General features: G+C 44.0%; 1 protein-coding gene across 3 annotated transcripts in view; it reads right to left on the reverse strand.

Moving 5' to 3' along the window:
- The window catches only part of CCDC148 (coiled-coil domain containing 148), a 205255-nt gene that overhangs the window by 180538 nt on the left and 3498 nt on the right, over window positions 1-21219 (reverse strand). For 2 of the 3 annotated variants that reach the window (XM_069732976.1, XM_069732978.1), the window contains exon 2: window positions 3004-3060. The exons of the other annotated variant lie outside the window; for it this stretch is intronic. In XM_069732976.1, the coding sequence (XP_069589077.1) occupies window positions 3004-3058 (55 nt within the window). In that variant the 5' untranslated portion in view covers window positions 3059-3060. The remainder of the gene's footprint in view (window positions 1-3003; window positions 3061-21219) is intronic. 3 annotated transcript variants of the gene reach the window in all.

A 21219-nucleotide genomic window follows, 5' to 3' on the forward strand; every position in this document is an offset into this window, starting at 1 on the left:
CTGCAGGACCCGGATCCGCGGCCATCTTGGATCCGGGGCTGGAGGGAGCAGGGAGGGAGGTGAGACCCTCGCAGCAACGCGATCACATCGCGTTGCTCCGGGGGTCTCAGGGAAGCCCGCAGGGAGCCCCCTCCCTGCGCGGTGCTTCCCTGCACCGCCGGCACATCGCGATCATCTTTGATCGCGGTGTGCCAGGGGTTAATGTGCCGGGGGCGGTCCGTGACCGCTCCTGGCACATAGTGCCGGATGTCAGCTGCGATAAGCAGCTGACACCCGGCCGCGATCGGCCGCGCTCCCCTCGTGAGCGCGGCCGATCGGCTATGACGTACTATCCCGTCCAGGGTCAGATAAGCCCAGGGCACCTCGACGGGATAGTACGTCTAAGGTCACAGAGGGGTTAAACGTTCAGTGAGAAACATAGACCTTGCTATTATATATCTATGGATATATCTATAGATATATCCAATGATAAATCTATATATCTATACATGGATAACTATGGATATATCTATAGATGGATAACTATGGCTATATCGATCTATAGATATATTTATAGATAGATAGATATATCTGTAGATACAGAGATATATCTATCCATATATCTATCTGGCTACTTTCACACATCAGGTTTCTGCCGTCAGGCACAATCCGGTGAGTTTGAAAAAACGGATCTGTGGGTTTTTTTCCCGCCGGATCCGTTTTTTTCTCATAGAGTTGTATTAGCGTCGGATTGCGCCTGATGGCCACACGTTTCATCTGTTTTTTGACGGATCCGTCAAAAGAAACTGTTTCCGGCAGATGGAGAAAACGTACAGAGGAAAGTTTTTTCTGTCCGGCGAAAAAACGCGTAGCGACGGATCTAGCGAAAAACGTATGAAACAGATGTGAAATGATGAATCCGCCTCCGAATCCGGTTTTTCATGCATTTTTCCATGGAAATCATGCACATTTTCCGTTCTCTCTCGAAAAAAAAAAACGCATCAGTTTTTCACTATTTGCAACGGATCCGTTTTTTTAAACATTCGCCGGATCCTGCCTGATGGATAGATGTAGATAGCTATATATATATATATATATATATATTATATATATATATATATATATATAATATATATATATATATATAGTTAGGCTACTTTCACACATCAGTTTGTTTCCGTCAGGCAGGATCGAGCGAATTTTTGAAAAAACGGATCCGTTGCAAATAGTGAAAAACTGATTCAACTGATCTTTTTTTGTTTTTTTTTTTAGACAGAGAGCGAGAGAGAGAGAGAACGGAAGATGTGCATGATTTCAATGCGAAAAATGCATGAAAAACCGGATTCGGAGGCGGATTCATCATTTCACATCTCAGTTTCATACGTTTTTCGCCGGATCCGTCGCTGCGTGTTTTTTCGCTGGACAGAAAAAAACTTTCCTCTGTACGTTTCCGTCTGCCAGAAACAGTTTCTTTTGACGGATCCGTCAAAAAAACGGATGAAACGTGTGGCCATGAGACGCAATCCAAGAAAAAAAAAAACGGATCCGGCGGGGAAAAAAAGGACCCTTTTTTTCAAAACTCGATGGATTGTGCCTGACGGCAAAAACCTGATGTGTGAAAGTATCTTAACTATCCATATATCTATCTACATCTATCTATCTCATTCCATCTATCTATCTATGTGTGTAATGGAGTGTGGGTTGGACAAATGTAAAAGAGGAAGTTGGACAAGACATGACATCACAAATCTTTTTTTTTGTTCAATAATACATCTTTGTTTAGCTTTCAAAAACGCATACAAAGACGCATAAAAAAAACCGCATCACAACAGCGCAAAAAAAACGCGTTTTCTGCCAAGCGCTGCGGATTTAGTGCAGAAAAATCCGCAGGCAAATCTGCAACGTGTGCACATAGCCTAACAAGCTAATTAAGGACTGAAACTTTGGGCAAAGTTATCTTAACAGACAAATCTTCAATAGTGCTCAAACTTTTGTATCGGCTCATTTTCCTTTTTGTAATTCTGAAAATGTAAAAAATGTCTATTTTTTTTTGCTCATAATACAATTGAAATGTGTCATCTTTAAATGATCCATAAAAGACCTAAAGTTAGTCTTAGACTATGTGCACACTTTGCGGATTTGACCGCTGCGGATCCGCAGCAGTTTCCCATGAGTTTACAGTACAATGTAAACCTATGGGAAACAAAAAACGCTGTGCACATGCTGCAGAAAAACTGCACGGAAACGCAGCGGATTACATTCCGCACCATGTCACTTCTTTCTGCGGATTTTCACCTGCTCCAATAGGAAAATGCAGATGAAAATCCGCATAAGAAACCGCAGTAAAAACCGCGATAAATCCGCAGTAAAAACCGCGATGGGTTTTCACTGCGGATTTTGGAATTCCGCTGCGGAAAATTCCGCAGTGGTATCCACAAAGTGTGAACATAGCCTTAAAGTTGCTTAACTGTTCACAGTAACGGTCATTTTGACCAGGGGTGCCCAAACTTATACATGCCACACTATAAAAGTCCTTCATATAAGGCTACTTTCACACTAGCGTTTTTTTTAATACGTCGCAATGCATCGTTTAGGGGGAAAAACGCATCCTGCAAACTTGTTTGCAGGATGAGTTTTTGCCCCATAGAGTTACATTACCGACGCATTGCGACGTATTGACACACGTCGCAACCGTCTTGCGACGGTTGCGCCGTGTTGTGGCAGACCGCCGGGAGCAAAAAACGTTAAATGTAACTTTTTTGCAGCCGACGGACCGCTTTTTCCGACCGTGCATGCGCGGCCGGAACTCCTCCCCCACCTCCCCGCACCTCACAATGGGGCAGCGGATGCGCCGGAGAAATGCATCCGCTGCACCCGTTGTGCGGCACAACAAACGCTAGCGTCGGAATCTCGGCCCGACGCAATGCGACGGGCCGAATCCGATGCTAGTATGATAGTAGCCTTAGCGTAAAACAGGATGCTCATGTCAATATCAGGGCCAGGAAAACATAGAAGTCACTATACCATTGTCTCTGCTCCTGCTTGTGGTTACGAATGATCGCACGTCTCTTCCAATCATGTCTGTGGAAGTGAATGGAGAGCAGAAATTAATAAAGTGAAAATCTAGGGAGCGATCCCTTACTAGGAGACGTCGTCCCCCCACAAGGTAAGGGTCTCGTTACATAACCCACAGCACCAACCACATCCTACATCACTTCTATGTCTTATCTATAGATTATATTCACTCGGCTTTAAAGATGTGAAGTTGATCTGCAGAAAAACCTGCCTAAGTTACAAATGGATTTTGTCGCTGATTTGCCCCTATGCATTGGTAATACTTAGCATCAGCAATGCTGGCACATTTACAGAATTTGACGGAAATTTGCACAGAACTTTACAACAGTTTTCTAACTTATAAGTTTGTGGACGTTTTCATAAAAATCCCCCTTTTCAATGAAGGAGTATTTTCACAGGTTGCGAAAAGTTCTGTAATTTTTCCATTCATCTGAAACAACACTGTTGAAATGACAAGAACAAATAACTAATCGCAGAAATATCTGCAACAAAATCTGCATTGTGAGAATTCACACGTGGAAACACTGCTGCACTTTTCTGCAATCTGCTCCGTTTAGTGTTTTTTTTTTTTTACAGATATTTTCTCTTGTTAATGCATTTTTGGTGCAGATTTCTTTTTAATGAGTTTTTATTTTTAGAGCAGAAAAAAAACTATTTTGATTGTACATGCGCTTCTTTCCGGCTCTAAGGTCTAAGGACAAAAAAAAGCGCAACAAAAACTGCATAGTTCCATACCTGTGCGCGAGTTTTCACAAAATCACGTCCAATTTGCTTGTAAAGTTAAACGCCCCAAATTACCCACGCGAGAAAGGCAGAGCTTCCACCCGTGGGTGAATTCCTGCAGAAATTTCTGTGCCTGAAACATCGGATCCATTCATCAGAATGTTGTTTTAGATGAATGGGGCAGATGCAGAACATTCTGCAACGGAATCTGACAAATGGGAAATCCATGACAAATCTGCAATAAAATCCCCAGCAAAATCCGAATGTAACAAATGTGCATTTTATTGCAGATAAGAGGTGGAAAAAAATCTGCAGGTGATGCAGTTTCTCAGGATCCAGCGTATATGCGGGCTGTGCCCCCCAGCCGTTGTGAAGACCTCTGACCTGTTAGATTAATTTCAGGTATTTATGGTGCACAAATTATCACAACCTGAGCTCCTGGTGCCACTACAAGTATAAGCAGGCACCAGTAATGAGTAGTGTTACTGCTACCGAACCCCACTGCTAATGCTATTACTCTGCGCAGATCGTGGACTTCCAAAGTTTTTGAAGCTACAAATCCCAGCATGCCCTTGAAAGCTGCTGCCTCTGTTGCTGGGACTTGCAGAGTTAGGCTATGTGCACACATTGCGGATTGGGGTGCAGAATTTTCTGAACAAAATCCGCATCTCCTGGCAGAAAACGCAGGTGCAGATTTGATGCATTTTTTTATGCGGATTTTGTGCAGGTTTTTTATGCGGATTTAATGCGTTTTTTTTTTTTGCCACTGTGGATTTCTATAATGGAAGGGTGCAGAAACACTGCAGATCCGCACAAAAGAAGTGACATGCTACTTCTTTTGTTCCGCAGCGTTTTTTCATGCGGAATTTTCAGCACCATTAGCACAGCATTTTTTTTTTTCCTATTGATTTACATTGTACTGTAAATCACTTTGCGGATCTGCAGCGTTTCTGCGTGGAAAAAAATGCTGTGGATCCGCACTAAATCCGCATCGTGTGCACACAGCCTTACAGCAGACGATGATCCACAGGTAGAACTGTGATAAACAAACATAGACCTAAAATCTAGAAATGTGACTTTTTGCATTTTGAGGCTATGTGCACACGTTGCGGATTTGCCAGCGGATCCGCAAAGTTTTCCATGTGGTGTACAGTACCATGCAAACCTATGGAAAACCAAATCCGCTGTGCACATGCTGCGGAAAAAAACGCGCGGAAACGCAGCGGTGTTTTTTCCGCAGCATGTCAATTCTTTGTGCAGATCTGCAGCGTTTCTGCACCCATTGACTTGCATTGAGTCGGGCACTTCCGCAGCAAAACCGCAGATGTAAAAAAGATCTGCGGTTTAGCTGTGGATGAAGCTCTGCAGATCGGGAGGAGGGAAGTGTGTGGGCGGTGACTGTGTGCGTGCGTGCGTGCGTGCGTGTGGGCATCATCCAATGGGACTACAAGTCCCATCCGGCTATGCCTGCTACAGTAAATAGGGTACAATGGTGTGCACTCAGTTAATTTAGAACGAGGTGCTGGTGCCACGGACTATGAAAATCCAATCAATCAATTAAATTAGAAGACACCGCACTCTCTAATGGTTAAGTATGCAAAAATCAGGGTAAATTTTACTAAACATGGGAGCAAAGAACAAGTATACAAGCAATCAAGATAGTGACATGACATTTTGACCCTCCCAAGTCTTATACATATATCGCTTGGTATGCAAGCAATGGAAATATATAGCAACTCCGTTATCAAAGGTATGAATAATGCTATATAGCGTTGTAGTGGTGTGTAGACAATAGAGAACTGCTGCCCTGTGTGAGGGACCTGAAAGATATGGTCTGGTAAGCGGCACTCCCACCGATGTAGTAGTCCCATCATACAGCTAATGTGTTGAATGTAAAAAAAAAACAAAAAAACACATACACACTTATACAGTGCATACAACACACACAGTGCGTACAGTACATACAACATACAATACATACACTGCATACAACACACAGTACATTCAACATAAAGTATATACAGTGCATACAACATACAGTGCATACAACATACAGTGCATACTCACCAATCACCTTGATCCCGAAGCCATCGATCACCTGTAAAAAATATTAACATAATAAACCAACAATATACTCCCTGCTCCGCCGAAATCCAATTAATACGAGTGTCCCACGCCAATCTCCTGTGGAGAGCTGCCACATCAGCTGATGCGACCGCTCTCCAGGGGCTCCGGGATACAATGACGGAAGGTATCCCGCCGCACTCTATCCCTCCGCCGTTCTGAGTATAGTTCATACTCTCACTTGTGGCACTGCTGCGTTGGAAATTTTCCAAACAGCATTGCCATAAAGCGAGAGAGTGAACTACAGTAACCTCTTCAGTGATGCACTGCAGGAGCCATTGTCTCCTGTGTGTCACTGGAGGCCTATAGAGTGGTGACATCACCCGATGTGACTTCTATAGGGGAGATCGTCGTGGGACACTCCTTATTAATTGGACTGCGTCGGACAGAGAGTATACGGTTGGTTTATTATTTATTTTTTTTTTCAGGCGATTGAGTATGGCAAGTATGGTGAAATTAAGAATATTAAAATACTTTATTCTGGCTGTGTTTTTTTAACTCTTTCACTACTATAGGATTAGTAATGGATAGGTATCTTATTGACGCCTCTCCATTACTAACCGGGCTTAATGTCACCTTACAATAGCAAGGTGACATTAACCCCTTATTACCCCATATGTAGGGCAATGGGAAGAGAGGGGCTAAGTGCCAGAACTGGTGCATCTTACAGATGCGCCATTTCTGGGGCGGCTGGGTGCTGGTATTTGTAGCCGAGGGGGGGGGAGGGCAATATCCATGGCCCCTCTCTAGGCTATGAAGATCAGCCCTCAGCTGTCTGCGTAGCCTTTCTGGCTATAAAATATAGGGGGACGCCACGTCACGTCATTTTTTTTTTGGGGGGGGTGTCCCCCTAGTTTAATAGCCAGTAAAGGCTATTCAGACAGGTGCAGGCTGATATTCATAGCCTGGGAAGGGGCCATGGGTATTACCTCATTCCCAGGCTACAAATATAATGACACCGGCTCTCAGCTTTCCCCTTTATGGCGCAGAAAATTGCGGGGGAGCCCACGCCATTTTTTTCCCGTTTTTTTTTTTAAATTAAACATATTGTTCATTAATAAACATCGGCCTTGCCATTATATATCTATGGATATATCTATAGATATATCTATCTATAGATTATCTATCTGTTGATATATTTATAGATAGACAGATATATCTATAGATACATAGATATATCTATCCATATCTAACTATCCATAGCTATCTACATCTATCCATAGATATATCTATGGATAGATATATTGATAGATATATCTATGTATCTATAGATCTATCTATATATAGACATATCTCATTCTTTCTATCCATCTATCCCATATCTATCTATCGATCGATCGATCGATCGATAGATAGATAGTAGGAATGAAATAGATAGATAGTAGGAATGAGATAGATCTATCTATCTATCTATATATACACATATATATATATATATATATATATATATATTGATAGATATTATCTATAGATATGTCTATCCCATATCTATCTATCTGTCTATCCCATATCTATCTATCTATGTGTAATGGAGTGTGGGTTGGACAAAATTAAGAGAGGAGGTTGGACAAGAAATTACATCACAAATTTTTTTTTTTTGTTCAATAAGAGATCTTTATTAAGCTTTCAAAAACGCATTCAAATCCGCATAAAAAAGCACCAAAAACGCACTTGCGTTTTCTGCCAAGAGGTGCGGATTCAGTGCGGAAAAATCCGCAGGCAAATCCGCAACTTGTGCACATACCCTCATACTGACCCTACTGGATTTCTAAAATGTGTCAGAGGCTTAAAAAAAAAAGTCGAGCACGCAACTGTGCATGCCAGAAAATGTTGGGAAATCGTACGTGAATTTTCTGCCAGTGATTAATCCGTTTATATAGGCTTTCTGGTATCAAAATGATCCAAAATGTTTGCACAAAACTCATAGCGCCGTACTGATGTGGTAGGAAGCCATCGGCCATGATGCATGTAAGCAATTTCACCACAATTGTGGAGTAAATTGTGACTGCTGGCCTTTTCACAACAATTTCTCACAGCTCAGCCATAATGGGTGGAGATGGGGAGTGACGCCACAGCTCATCGAATTTATTACCCAGGGACTGGAGTAAGATTTCTGGCATGGTGCATGGAGGCGCTCGCTACTTGTCAGACGCTCCACATTCATTAAGAGGTCTCTTAATAAATCAGTAGTGACTCCTGCACGACGCTATGAGATCGGCGTGAAAATCCCCAGTCTTGATGAATCGGGGCATTCGTTCACCATTCTCCCCTCTCCAGAGCTACACACTTCTCTGCTGTCTTTTGGGAGATTGGTGGACGATCTCAGGACCTGAACCTCACTGATCTTCAGGTATGTAAAGTGCCTGCAAAACATACAAAATAAATGTATACAAAAAGTTATCACTCTTCAGTGCCCCATGTAAAAAAAAAACAAACAAAACAAGTTGCCATACTGTTTTAGCCTTAGAGCTCAAACCTATCAGGTGAATGGGGTCAACTGTTCCCCTGTTCGAACTCCAGAAATTGTGACGCCATACATGGAGGCAGTCCTCGCTATTGTATCTAGCATAGAGGTGCGATTGCCACCTCAACTACTCCTTTCCTAAGTACAACACGGGGTCACAAGACCCCATTCTGCTAATTAATGAGGATCCCACAGATAGACACAAGGCACCTTTAACACTTACCTGTTTCTTCATCTGCACCACACATCAACCTTTTCTGGTGTAACTACTAACCACAGAGACATCATGCCTCTGTCCAGATGTTTGGGGGCCACAACATGGGGTTACAGCAACAGAAAGGAGCCAGAAGACCACAGCATTTGATTGTTCCTACTACTGTGTTGAGAAGAAGCACCTCTCCTTTGTTTTAATGATGTTTATTTATTTTGGCAGAGCAGGGGTTAATCGGCCATATTGGAAACTCTGAGCTCTCAATTGAGTTCCGCAAGCCACTCACATCCCCTTTATAATCTGGGTCCTGATTCAAACCCATGCCAGAGCTAGCTTTTGCTGCATGGCTTAGGAGAGGTGTTCATATGAGAAAGTTTTGGAGGAGTTATCTGTGACTGTTGTGTGGTTTGTAAATATGGCAATTCCCTTCCCTCCTCTATTTTTGTTTTTCCACATCCTTCACTCCCCGATGCATTACTCTGTTATATGTGAGTGAATATGTGTATGCCTGGTGTTTACCCTTTCAGTTTACCCTTGTTTGTGTAGCCTTGTTTGTCATGTTGGTGTACTGTGGTGCACAGCAGCATCCCTCTTCCCTGGGTGGGGGAAGAGAACAGATAGAGAACTAAAGGTACCTTCACACTGAACAACATTACAACGATAACGATAGCGATCCGTGACGTTGCAGCGTCCTGGATAGCGATATCGTTGTGTTTGACACGCAGCAGCGATCTGGATCCTGCTGTGACATCGCTGGTCGCAGCTAGAAGGCCAGAACTTTATTTCGTCGCTGGATCACCCGCTGACAGCGCTGAATTGGCGTGTGTGACGCCGATCCAGCGATGTGTTCACTGGTAACCAGGGTAAATATCGGGTTACTAAGCGCAGGGCCGTGCTTAGTAACCCGATGTTTACCCTGGTTACCATTGTAAATGTAAAAAAAACCACATACTCACACTCCGGTGCCTATCACGTCCCCGGCGTCCGCTTCCCTGCACTCCTCCTGCATCCTGTGTCAGCACCGGCCGGCGGTTACACAGGATGCAGGAGGAGTGCAGGGAAGCGGACGCCGGGGACGTGACAGGCACCGGAGTGTGAGTATGTGTTATTTTTTTTACATTTACAATGGTAACCAGGGTAAACATCGGGTTACTAAGCACGGCCCTGCGTTTAGTAACCCGATGTTTACCCTGGTTATCCGGGGACTTCGGCATCGTTGGTCGCTGGAGAGCTGTCTGTGTGACAGCTCTCCAGCGACCACACAAGGACTTTCCAACGATCACGGCCAGGTCGTATCGCTGGTCATGATCGTTGGAAAGTTGCTGAGTGTGACGATACCTTAACTCACGACATAAGGCAAGGGTGGCGACCCCGGCATCTTCACCTTCCAAAGTATCCCAGGGAATAGGGTGCCCCCTAGTGTTAGGGACAGGGAAGGAGCCCCTGGTCCCAGATCACCAAACAGCTGAGTTGTGACAATGGTATTGCGGGTCGCATGTGGCCCCTGAATAGCAAGTTTTGCCTCACAGCTCCAGAAACATCACAACTTCTCTAGGAAGGTGTAATAAATCTCCAACTAGCCTTCTCTATTTTGACCCACAAGAACAGGCGGCATCCTACCCCTGCATTACCGGGAGAGGCTGGTGGAGCCCGTCCTCAATAATGAGCAGTAATGTTGTGATATTTGTCCACAGGGTTATCAGTTTCACAATCTTTTGTTCTTTTTTTTTTTTTACAATCATAAAACGATCTGTGCGACTTCCAAAGGATCGGGTGTTCTGTACAAAAACGCTGAATGATGCAGTGGCTGAACAATGGTCGGCATTATCTCTCAGGCATACCTGTGGTGTTCTTTTGACGAAACACAATGGTCTCCGGCTTGTCGACATGTTACCATTTAACGCCAGGGAGACTATCATGTTTCCCTTTGTCTGCGAGTTTTCTCCTTTTATTTTCTATTACAGGTTATCCATTTGCACGCTTTGCATTTGGCTTCGGCCATTGCTTCTAACTGCCTATTAATCGAAACATCGTCCATAAAGCTATGTACATCCAATACAGTGGATCATGTAATGGGCTGAGAGCAGCGGTCTACTAGGGTTTCTGATTGCCTCAGGGACGTGAGCTCAATTACAGTAATATATTGGGTAAGAGATGGATACGAGAGTCCTTCATAACACATAAGGCACCTGGTCAGCTCCACGCTGCTGCACAGAAAATACAGAGTGAAATTAACTCTTCCGTTTGCAAACCGGATTTCCAAAATAAAGATATTTGATTTGGTGCCACTATTGCGAATCCTGGAGGAAGATTTATCACAATGGTCCACGCTCTCAGTTTCCCGGTTTGGCCGAATTAACATTCTGAAGATGGACATTTTACCTAGAATTCTTTATCTTTTCCAGACTATTCCTTATAATTCACCCAACGTCTTTTTTTTCCCCCGAAGATTAAAGCAATTTCTTCTAAATTTGAGGGTGGGATCCAAACCTAAATTATCATACACAGTTTTGACGAGACCTAAAACCTCGGTGGGCACGGGTGTCCCGGATTTTGTGGCATACCATAGAGCATCAATATTAAATAGCGTTTTGCATAATGTCATAAAGCCTTCCAAGGGACTATGGACAGAATTGGAGGAGCACTTAAATCCCGTCCCACTTGCAAAACTACTTTAGGGTGCACATACTTTTAGATCCATAACATCTCCACTAAGACCCCTTTCACACATCAGTTTTTTGCTATCAGTCACAATCCGTCGAATTTTAAAAAAAACAGATCCGGCGACTGATGCCGCCGGATCCGTTTTTTCCGCATAGACTTGTATTAGCGACGGATTATGACGGATGGCCTCACGTTTCATCGCCGGATCCGTCGAAAATTGTTTGTCCGGCGGCCGGAGACAAAGGACAAAAGTAAAATTTTTTGTGTACGTTGAAAAATTGGACAACGACGGATCCGTCGCTGTTCGTTGTTTGCTGGAATGGAAGCCTATGAGCGCTGGATCCGTCAAATAACGGAATCCGGCGATGGATTCAGTTTTTTTTAACTGAGCATGCTACGATTTATTTAGGATCCAATTAGCCAGATCTGCTAGTTGGATCCGTCGAAAAAAACAAATCCGTCGTATCAGTTTTTCACAATTTGTGACGGATCCGTCGAGCCAAAGGATTGTGACTGATGGCAAAAAACTGATGTGTGAAAGGGGGCTAACACCTCTATATCATGTTCTATTAAATATCTGGGACAAAATAATTAATAAACTTAAAATGTCATCTGCTCCGGGTCCGTTGTCCTCTATACTCTGTAATCCTCAGGATGATAGTGGTCTCCATTTCTTAGGCACACTAGATAATCCATTGTCCCAGATGAGACAGGTTGTCTCCCCGAGTGAGTCTTATTCCACCAGGGCGTTCATCTGGTCAGGCTTGGACGGAGTACCGCCGTACCCATAGTCGATATTATTCAATTACCAGCCATGAGGCGTGGAGCCGACCTTTAACTGGATCTTGAAAGAAAAAAAAAAATCTGTATTGGGGGTAGACTTCCTTTGCAGTGTATTTCTTTGTTATGTGGGCTGCTGATGAGGGAAGAGGTGCTGGGGACCCGTGCTCCCTATCAAGACCAATGGGAGAAGGACCTAGGTAAAAACGTTTGTACTTCCGATTGGCATAAATCGTTCATTGTTACTCACAAATTATGTATATCATGTCACATCCAGGAAACTAATTACAAGATCGTCTCCAGATGGTACGGGGCACATTCATCACATGTATCCTAATATAACGTTTTGCAGATGTGACTCCTCTGTAGGTAACATGACCCATATTTGGTGGTCTTGCCCCCCGAATATCCAAATTGTGGACAGGATTGTTTTATCTCTTCAATCAGTTATTCTGAACTAACTTCCTGAACTCTCCAGAAGCAGCTTTATTAATAATATTCCCTATATCTATTTCTCCCATTAAAAGGGAACTATTTAGAGTATTTTTAGCTGCAATGAGACAGATTATCCCCAGACATTGGAGATCAAATCACCATTCCTTCTTGAGGGCAGAGAAACGTACTGCAGTGCGCAGTGGCCGGGAAAGGTCAGAGAGGCCCAGCGCCTGCGCACTGCAGTACTTTGCTCTGCCCTCAACAGGACATATAAGTACGCATGCGCAGGAGCGCGATGCCGGGGACCATGAAGCCAGCAGGAGGGCGGCATCACAAGAAGATGGGAGGCATCACAAGAAGATGGGAGGCATCACAAGAAGATGGGAGGCATCACAAGATGGGAGGCATCACAAGAAGATGGGAGGCATCATAAGAAGATGGGAGGCATCACAAGAAGATGGGAGGCATCACAAGAAGAAGGGAGGCATCACAAGAAGATGGGAGGCGCCGGACCCGAACCTGCGACACCCATGGGACCGGACAGTGAGTTGAGCAGTGGTCGCACATTCTATCACTTCATCAAATAGGGCACCTTGGGGACCCCTGCTCTTGGACCCATATCGATCAGATCTTTTTTACCCATCCTGTGTGTAGATTATATATTGGATCTTAATTACTGGACAGCCCTTTTAAATTACACCTTCTGTCATCCGCATTATTTCCTTAAAATGCATGTCAGTATAAGCAGCCATAATGTATAACAAGGTGAGTGATGGGCAGATAGGACCACCACCCAAATAATTCTGATCCTGAGAGTATGGTTTGAGAGTAAGGCTAAGTTCACACTAGGCATTTTTGCAGCGTTTTTGGGATGCGCTTTTTTATGCAAATTTTCAGCTGCGTTTTACAGTACCAGCAAAGTCTATGAGATTTCAGAAATCTCATGCACACAGCTTGTTTTTTTTTTGTTTTTTTTTGTCAACAGGATTTTGTGTTTTGCGTGTTTTTTTTGCACAATGGAGCATGTCACTTATTTCAGCGGTTTTTTTCCCTTCAGTTTTTCACCCACTGAAATGAATGTGTAGTGCAAAAATGCTGAAAAAAAACGCACCAAAAAGGCAGGTATCAGGTTTTGCTGCATTTTTGTTTATGCCAAAACCTGATTGTATAGAATAGGACTTTTTTTTTCCAACACTAAAAGTTATCAGCATGCACAAGAGCCAAATCTAGCATGCCAAAACCATCGCAAAAAACAAACAAAAAAAAAACCTGGTTTTTTTCTGCAGTTTCTTTCAGCCAGGGGATCAGGATTTGCTGCAGAAAAAATAAAACGCTTTAAAAAAAAAAAAAAAAAGCTTAGCGTAAAATGTGAATGAACTTAGACAAATCTCATTTCCATTTACCATATATTCTCGTGTATAAACCGAGATTTTGAGCACATTTTTTTGTGCTGAAAACAGCCCTCTCGGCTTATACAGGAGTCATTGCCGGCGGGGGAGCAGAAGACATCATACTCACCCTCCTGGTGTCATCACTGCATATCAGTCCCTGTCTTCCTTCCTGTACTGAGCGGTCACGTAGTACCGCTCATTAAAGTAACGAATATGCACGTATCTCCACTCCCATAGGCGTGGAGCGCATATTCATTATCTTAATGAGCGGTATCACTGACCACTCAGCACAGGAAGGAAGACAGGAAGAGAGATGCCGGCGCCCGAGATGCAGGGACTGATAGGCAGCGCCAGGAGGGCGAGCAGGACTGAGGGAGGGTGAGCCATGCGATATTCACCTGTCCCCGTTCCACCGCCGCGCTGTGTCTTCTATGTCTCAATCTGTGATGTTCAGAGGGCGCGATGACGTGATTAGTGTGTATCCTCTGCCTGAACAGTCACTGCAGAGAGCCAGCGACGCTGAGGAGCAGCGACGAGAGGTGAGTGTGTCATTTTATTTTTTAAATCACAGCAGCACTGTATGGGGCATATTTTAATATGGAGCATCTTATGGGGCCATCGTTAACCTTTATGCAGCATTATATGGGGCATATTTTTGTATGGAGAATCTTATGGGCCATCATTAACCTTTATGCAGCATTATATGGGGCATATTTTAATATGGAGCATCTTATGGGGCCATCGTTAACCTTTATGCAGCATTATATGGGGCATATTTTTGTATGGAGCATCTTATGGGGCCATCGTTAACCTTTATGCAGCATTACATGGGGCATATTTTAATATGGAGCATCTTATGGGGCCATCGTTAACCTTTATGCAGCATTACATGGGGCATATTTTAATATGGAGCATCTTATGGGGCCATCGTTAACCTTTATGCAGCATTATATGGGGCATATTTTTGTATGGAGCATCTTATGGGGCCCATCGTGAACTGTATGGAGCATTATATGGGGATCCTGATTCAATATGGACATTCAAAAACACAACCTACTTATATCTCAATTAATTTGACTTTTATTGGTATCTATTTTCATTTTTGAAATTTACCAGTAGCTGCTGCATTTCCCACCCTAGGCTTATACTCGAGTCAATACGTTTTCCCATTTTTTTGTGGCAAAATTAGGGGTCTTGGCTTATACTCGGGACGGCGTATGTAACGTCGTGCTGCGCTTGCATCTGAAGCACAAAACGTGAACGGGACCTTAGGTTAATCTCCGCTGAGCAGGAGGGAAAAAAAAACCCCACGAACAGATGTCCACAAATCAAACAGAACGGTGAATATGCCGGCCATACAGAGAGGATCGAGCACAGAGGAACAGCTTATAACCGCCGTAGATTTCTTTAATGTTAAAGAGACACCTGAAATGTGACTTCACAATCTGCAGCTCCTCTCCGGGAAGGTTGGTGCTGACTACACCTTGCTGACATTGCTGGAGGCACGCCAAGGACAGAGGTTCATTTCCTTGTATTGTGGCACAATAAAGGCGGGGCGGCCATCAGGACTCATGAGCCCTGAACACAGAACAGCGGGAACCGTCACCTCCATGTAACCGATGTAGAGCAGCGTACAGAATGACTAATGCGGGGTCCCATGAGCAGCAGGGACAGTTTGCTCTCACGGCCATGTTTGTGGTCACTGGGCGAGATGTATAATTAGTACCAAAAATAGATGGAGTTGTGTAATGTCGGAGCTAGGTGAAGAGATGTTTTGGGAAAAAAAAACTGGTTTGTAGTAGCCCATTTTAGGTATAAAATATGATCTCATAAGCAGTGCCCACTACAGCGCTCCATAACCAATGCCTTACAATGGCCCATAACCAGTTCCCACCAGTGCCTCAAAAAGGCCTGCCACAGTGCAGCGTCCCATAACCAGTGCTTGCCATAATGACCATAACCAGTGCCCATCACAATGCAACATAACCAGTGCCTCAAGAAAAAAGGCCTGCCACAGTGCTCCATAACCAGTGCCCATCACAATGCCCCATAACCAGTGCCTCAAGAAAAAAAGGCCTGCCACAGTGCTCCATAACCAGTGCCCATCACAATGCCCCATAACCAGTGCCTCAAGAAAAAAGGCCTGCCACAGTGCTCCATAACCAGTGCCCATCACAATGCCCCATAACCAGTGCCTCAAGAAAAAAGGCCTGCCACAGTGCTCCATAACCAGTGCCCATCACTATGTGCCATAACCAGTGCCTCAAGAAAAAAAGGCCTGCCACAGTGGAGTGCCCCATAACCAGTGCCCATTACAATGCCTCATTCCTGAAGAATGTAAGTCCGCAAGGACAGGGTCCTCGCCCCTCTGTACCAGTCTGTCATTGTAAATTTGTTTACTGTAAACGATATCTTTAACCCTGTATGTAGCCCCTTTCTCATGTACAGCACCATGGAATTAATGGTGCTATATAAATAAATAATAATAATAATAACCAGTGCCTCAAGAAAAAAATGCCACAATGGCCCACAAGTAGTGCCTCACAAGCGGTGCCTGCCAGACTGTCTCATGTAAAAATGCCTACAACAGCGCCTGAACATCACCTATAAGGTATACAGAACCACCAGAGCAGTTCCGGCCAGTGACCTCCTCAGCATCTCTTCCCAACAATCCCGCTTCTGCTGCTTGACTTGTCCTGGATTGTCCAGAAATTCACAATTTAGTATGGGGGATAGAGAGGGCAGGGTTCATTCTCACGCTGCTGCACTAACTTTTTTTCCTTTAGTATAATCTCCAAAAGAAATATCTGCGGAACGTGAAAAAAAAAAAACAAAACACTGCAGAGACCTATTTATGATTTTCCTCTGCCGGACACCACCCCAGTTCTGTCTATAACTGGGTCAGCACTAGATTTACCTTCCTAGGTGTCATTTTAACATTGATTTTCTATTAAATCAGTATAAATTGGTCTGTCCAGACTTCTCTCTTTGGCGGTGGACATAAGAAATATCCCAATTCCCCAAAAAGCTCATCATATTTTATTACACTGGTGTTTTTCAAAGGGATAGAGATTTTTTTTTAAATGCACTGAATGGCTTTAAACTAAAAAAAAAAAAAAAAAAAGAGAAGTCGTACTCGCCTTTCCTGATCCCGTTTCGGCCCTCACCTGGTCCTTTCTGACCTTTGCTTCCTAGTTCCATCCTGTAATCACCGGAAAGAGCCAAAAATGCCAGCTCAACTAATTATTGGTGTCAGCTAGTGATGAGCGCGCGTCGGGGTGCTTGGGTACGCATCGACTATCGCTGGTGCTCAAACGCCATGTTCGGGTTCCCTCCTTGCATGTTTTGCGGCTGTTAGCCAATAAACATGCGGGGATTGCCCATGTATGGCAGGCAATGTCTTTTGGCTGTCTAGCAGCTGTGAAACATGCGGGCAGGGACTAAAGCATGGCGTACAAGCACCGGCGATATGTGATGCGTACCCGAGCACCCCGATGCTCACTCGAGGCCAGCACGCTCGCTCATCACTAGCGGCAGTAGATTGAATATGTCGGCATTTTTGGCTATTTTCAGTGGGTTGAGGATTGGAATAGGAAGGACCAGTGTTACTACGACTTGCAGGTAACCAAATTTTGATAAGGAGCCTTTAGCTTGTACAAAGTGACTACAAATCAGCGATCAGACCTTACTCCGTAGTGTTACCGGCACATTACAGTAAAGAGTCAGTGGTTTGATCGGTTACTGTAAGTAATAACCTTCTCTATTATTGATGCTCACGTTTGTACCATCATGCTGATATTAGCCGTCACATGATACTACACCTTACATGATGAGACTATCAATTGATGAATGAAAGAACACTCAGCTGCCTCCGCACCCACATTGGGGGTAGGATGTGTCAACTAAACTCTGAAGCAACAGCCATCACCAAACATCCTGAAATTCGGAGAATAGCAGCTTCAAATTAATTTCCATTATTATTTCACTTCCACGTGTCACCATTGGTAATGTTGTCTGCAGGCTCCAGATGGAATCAGTCTCCTTCCCCTACTGGCAGCTGACAATATAGTCCCTCCTTACTTTCCCAGTAGGAGACCACTCAGATATTCTGCCATGTTACTTCACAGGCTCCGATCATTTCCTGACAAGCTGAGCAGAAGGTTACATTTATTGGTTGCTCTGCAGTGAACTGAGGATCGCCATGCAGAGACCTGACTGTTGGTGAGTTACTGATCATATGTGTCCACCATGGCTCATCTCATTAGATGGATACACACATTGCTATAGTCTCTGATGACCAATTGGCGCCATACTGTGACATTGGATATGTCACAACTCTTCACTGGATTGTTTGAGCTGTATTACCAGGCGCAGCCTGTGGGGGCTCATTACTCTGTCATGCTTATATGCAGTTTAACAGGAGAGCAGGAGAAGAGAGACAAAGACCCCCACCCCACTTCCTGTAGAGATCAAAGAGCCACCCTCACTTCCTGTAGTGAGACAAAGACCCACCCCACTTCCTGTAGAGAGACAAAGACCCACCCCACTTCCTGTCAAAGACCCACCTTACTTCCTGTAGAGAGACAAAGACCCACCCCACTTACTGTAGATAGACAAAGACCCACCCTACTTCCTGTAGAGACAAAGATCTGCCCTGACTTTCTGTAGAGACAAAGACCCAACCCCACTTCATGTAGAAAGACAAAGACCCCCACCCCACTTCCTGTAGAGACAAAGACCCACCCCCACTTCATGTAGCGAAACAAAAACCCACCCCACTTCCTGTCAAAGACCCACTCCACTTCCTGTAGAGACAAAGAGCCACCCCACTTCCTGTAGATAGACAAAGACCCACCCCACTTCCTGTAGAGACAAAGACCCACCCCCACTTCCTGCAGAGACAAAGACCCCCACCCCACTTCCTGTAGTGAGACAAAGACCCACCCCCACTTCCTGTCAAAGACCCACCCCACTTCCTGTAGAGAGACAAAGACACCCACCCCACTTCCTGTAGAGATAAAAGACCCACCCCCACTTCCTGTAGTGAGACAAAGACCCACCCCCACTTCCTGTCAAAGACCCACCCCACATCCTGTAGAGAGACAAAGACCCACCCCACTTCCTGTAGATAGACAAAGACCCACCCTACTTCCTGTAGAAAGACAAAGACCCACCCCACTTCCTGTAGAGACAAAGATCCACCCTGACTTTCTGTAGAGAGACAAAGACCCACCCCCACTTCCTGTAGAGACAAAGATCCACCCCCACTTCCTGTCAAAGACCCACCCGACTTCCTGTCAAAGACCCACACCACTTCCTGTATAGACAAAGAGCTACCCCACTTCCTGTAGATAAAGACCCACCCTACTTCCTGCAGAGACAAAGACCCACCCCCACTTCCTGTAGAGACAAAGACCCACCCCATGTCCTGTAGAGACAAAGATCTGCCTTGACTTCCTGTAGAGACAAATATCCATCTCCCACTTCCTGTAGTGAGACAAAGAATCACTCCCACTTTCATGTAGAGAAGGGGTCTCAAACATACAGCCCTCAGGGCTCCATTATGTGGCCCTCAGGCCCTTGAGATAATCACAACCGGGTCCAGAAGCTGCCAATGTCAGTGTTTCTTTCAAACTGAATGTGCTATTGTTTCAGGACAGGGGACGTTATAACAGAACAGAGAACACTACTAGAAAAGGAGGGACATTATTACAGAATTGTGGACATTTCGACGGGATGAAGAACATTATTACGGGCTTGGTGACGTTATTACAGGATTGAAACAGTATTACAAGACAGGGGACATTATTCTATGATGGGGGCCAGAATTACCATGAAGAAATAATTGTAAAACAATAATATTATATGGGGCCGATTGGGGGACAGCAGGGGCTGAAGATGGACATCCAACAACCGTAATCTGCGCTGGATACACCTATTAGGCCTCGTTCAGAAATCCATGTTACACGTCCGTGTTCTGGGCGTTAGGCTACGTTCCTCCCATTAGTATTTAATGAAGTTTTGATTTTGCAGATTTACTGTACCCATTACATAAATGTAACTTGTGGTTTGTTTTTGTGCATTTTTTGTCTCTTTTCGATAAAAATCGTAAAGCTGCTTTGAGTTTGAGTTTATACTTCCTGGTATTTGGCTTTGACAAGACTTTTTTGATATAGTCATGTGAGGATTACAAGCGTTTTGTTTTTTTACTTGCGGATTTTTCGCATCTAATGCAAGACGAATTGATATGTCACTCGCGCACCCGCGATATTCGGTGCACACCTGAGCACCCAATGCAGACTGGAGTAGCGAGCACGTGCTCTGAACACCAATGACGACATATTCAATATGACGACCTAATGCCATTCAATTCTGTGTCGTACCTGTGGGTTCAAAATACTCTCTATACCCCTGGATAAAATCCTTGAGGGGTGAGATTTCCAAAATAGGGTCACCTGTGGGGGGTTTCCACTTGTTAGGCAAATCAGGGGCTCTCCAAACGCGACATGGCGTCCACTAATTTTTCCAGCAAATTTTACATTCAAGAAGTCAAATGGCGCACCTTCCCTTCCGAGCTCTGCCGTGCGCCCAAACAGTAGATTTCCCCCACAAATAAGGTATCTGCGTGCTCAGGAGAAATTGCAAAAAAAAATTTGGGGTCCATTTTCTCTTTTTACTCTTGTGAACATAAAAAAAAGTTTGGGTCTAAAATACATTTTTTTGTGTAAAAAAAAATTAAAAAGTTCATTTTTTTCCTTCCACATTGCTTTAGTTCCTGTGAAGCACCGGCAGAATTAATAAACTTCTTGAATGTGGTTTTAAGGGGTGCAGTTTTTAGAATGGTGTCACTTTTGGGTACTTTCTGTCATATAGACCCCTAAAATGACTTCAAATGTGAGGTAGTCCCTAAAAAATATGATTTTGTTGGAAAAATGAGAAATCGCTGGTCAACTTTTGACCCTTCTAACTTTCCTAACAAAAGCTATGATGTTTCCAAAACTGTGCTGATGTAAAAGTAGACATGTGGGAAATGTTATTTGTGAGAAATAGCTTTCTGATTTAAGGGTATAAGAATGAAAAGTTTGAAAATTGTGGAATTTTCATCAAATTTCCAGCTTTTCACAAATAAACTCAAGTCGTATTGAATAAATTTTACCACTAACATGAAGTACAATATGTCACGAAAAACAAAACAGTTACAGAATCAGTGGGATACGTTGAAACGTTCCATAGTTGTAACCTCATAAAGTGACAGTGGTCAGAATTGTAAAATTTGGCTTGGTCATTAAGGTCAAAATTGGGGCGGTCACTAAGGGGTTAATACTTGGTTGCACACTCTTTGGCATTGATGACAGCCTCTAAACATATCTTGT

The sequence above is a fragment of the Ranitomeya imitator genome, chromosome 7, assembly GCF_032444005.1.
Source record: "Ranitomeya imitator isolate aRanImi1 chromosome 7, aRanImi1.pri, whole genome shotgun sequence".
Taxonomy (NCBI): Eukaryota; Metazoa; Chordata; class Amphibia; order Anura; family Dendrobatidae; genus Ranitomeya; species Ranitomeya imitator.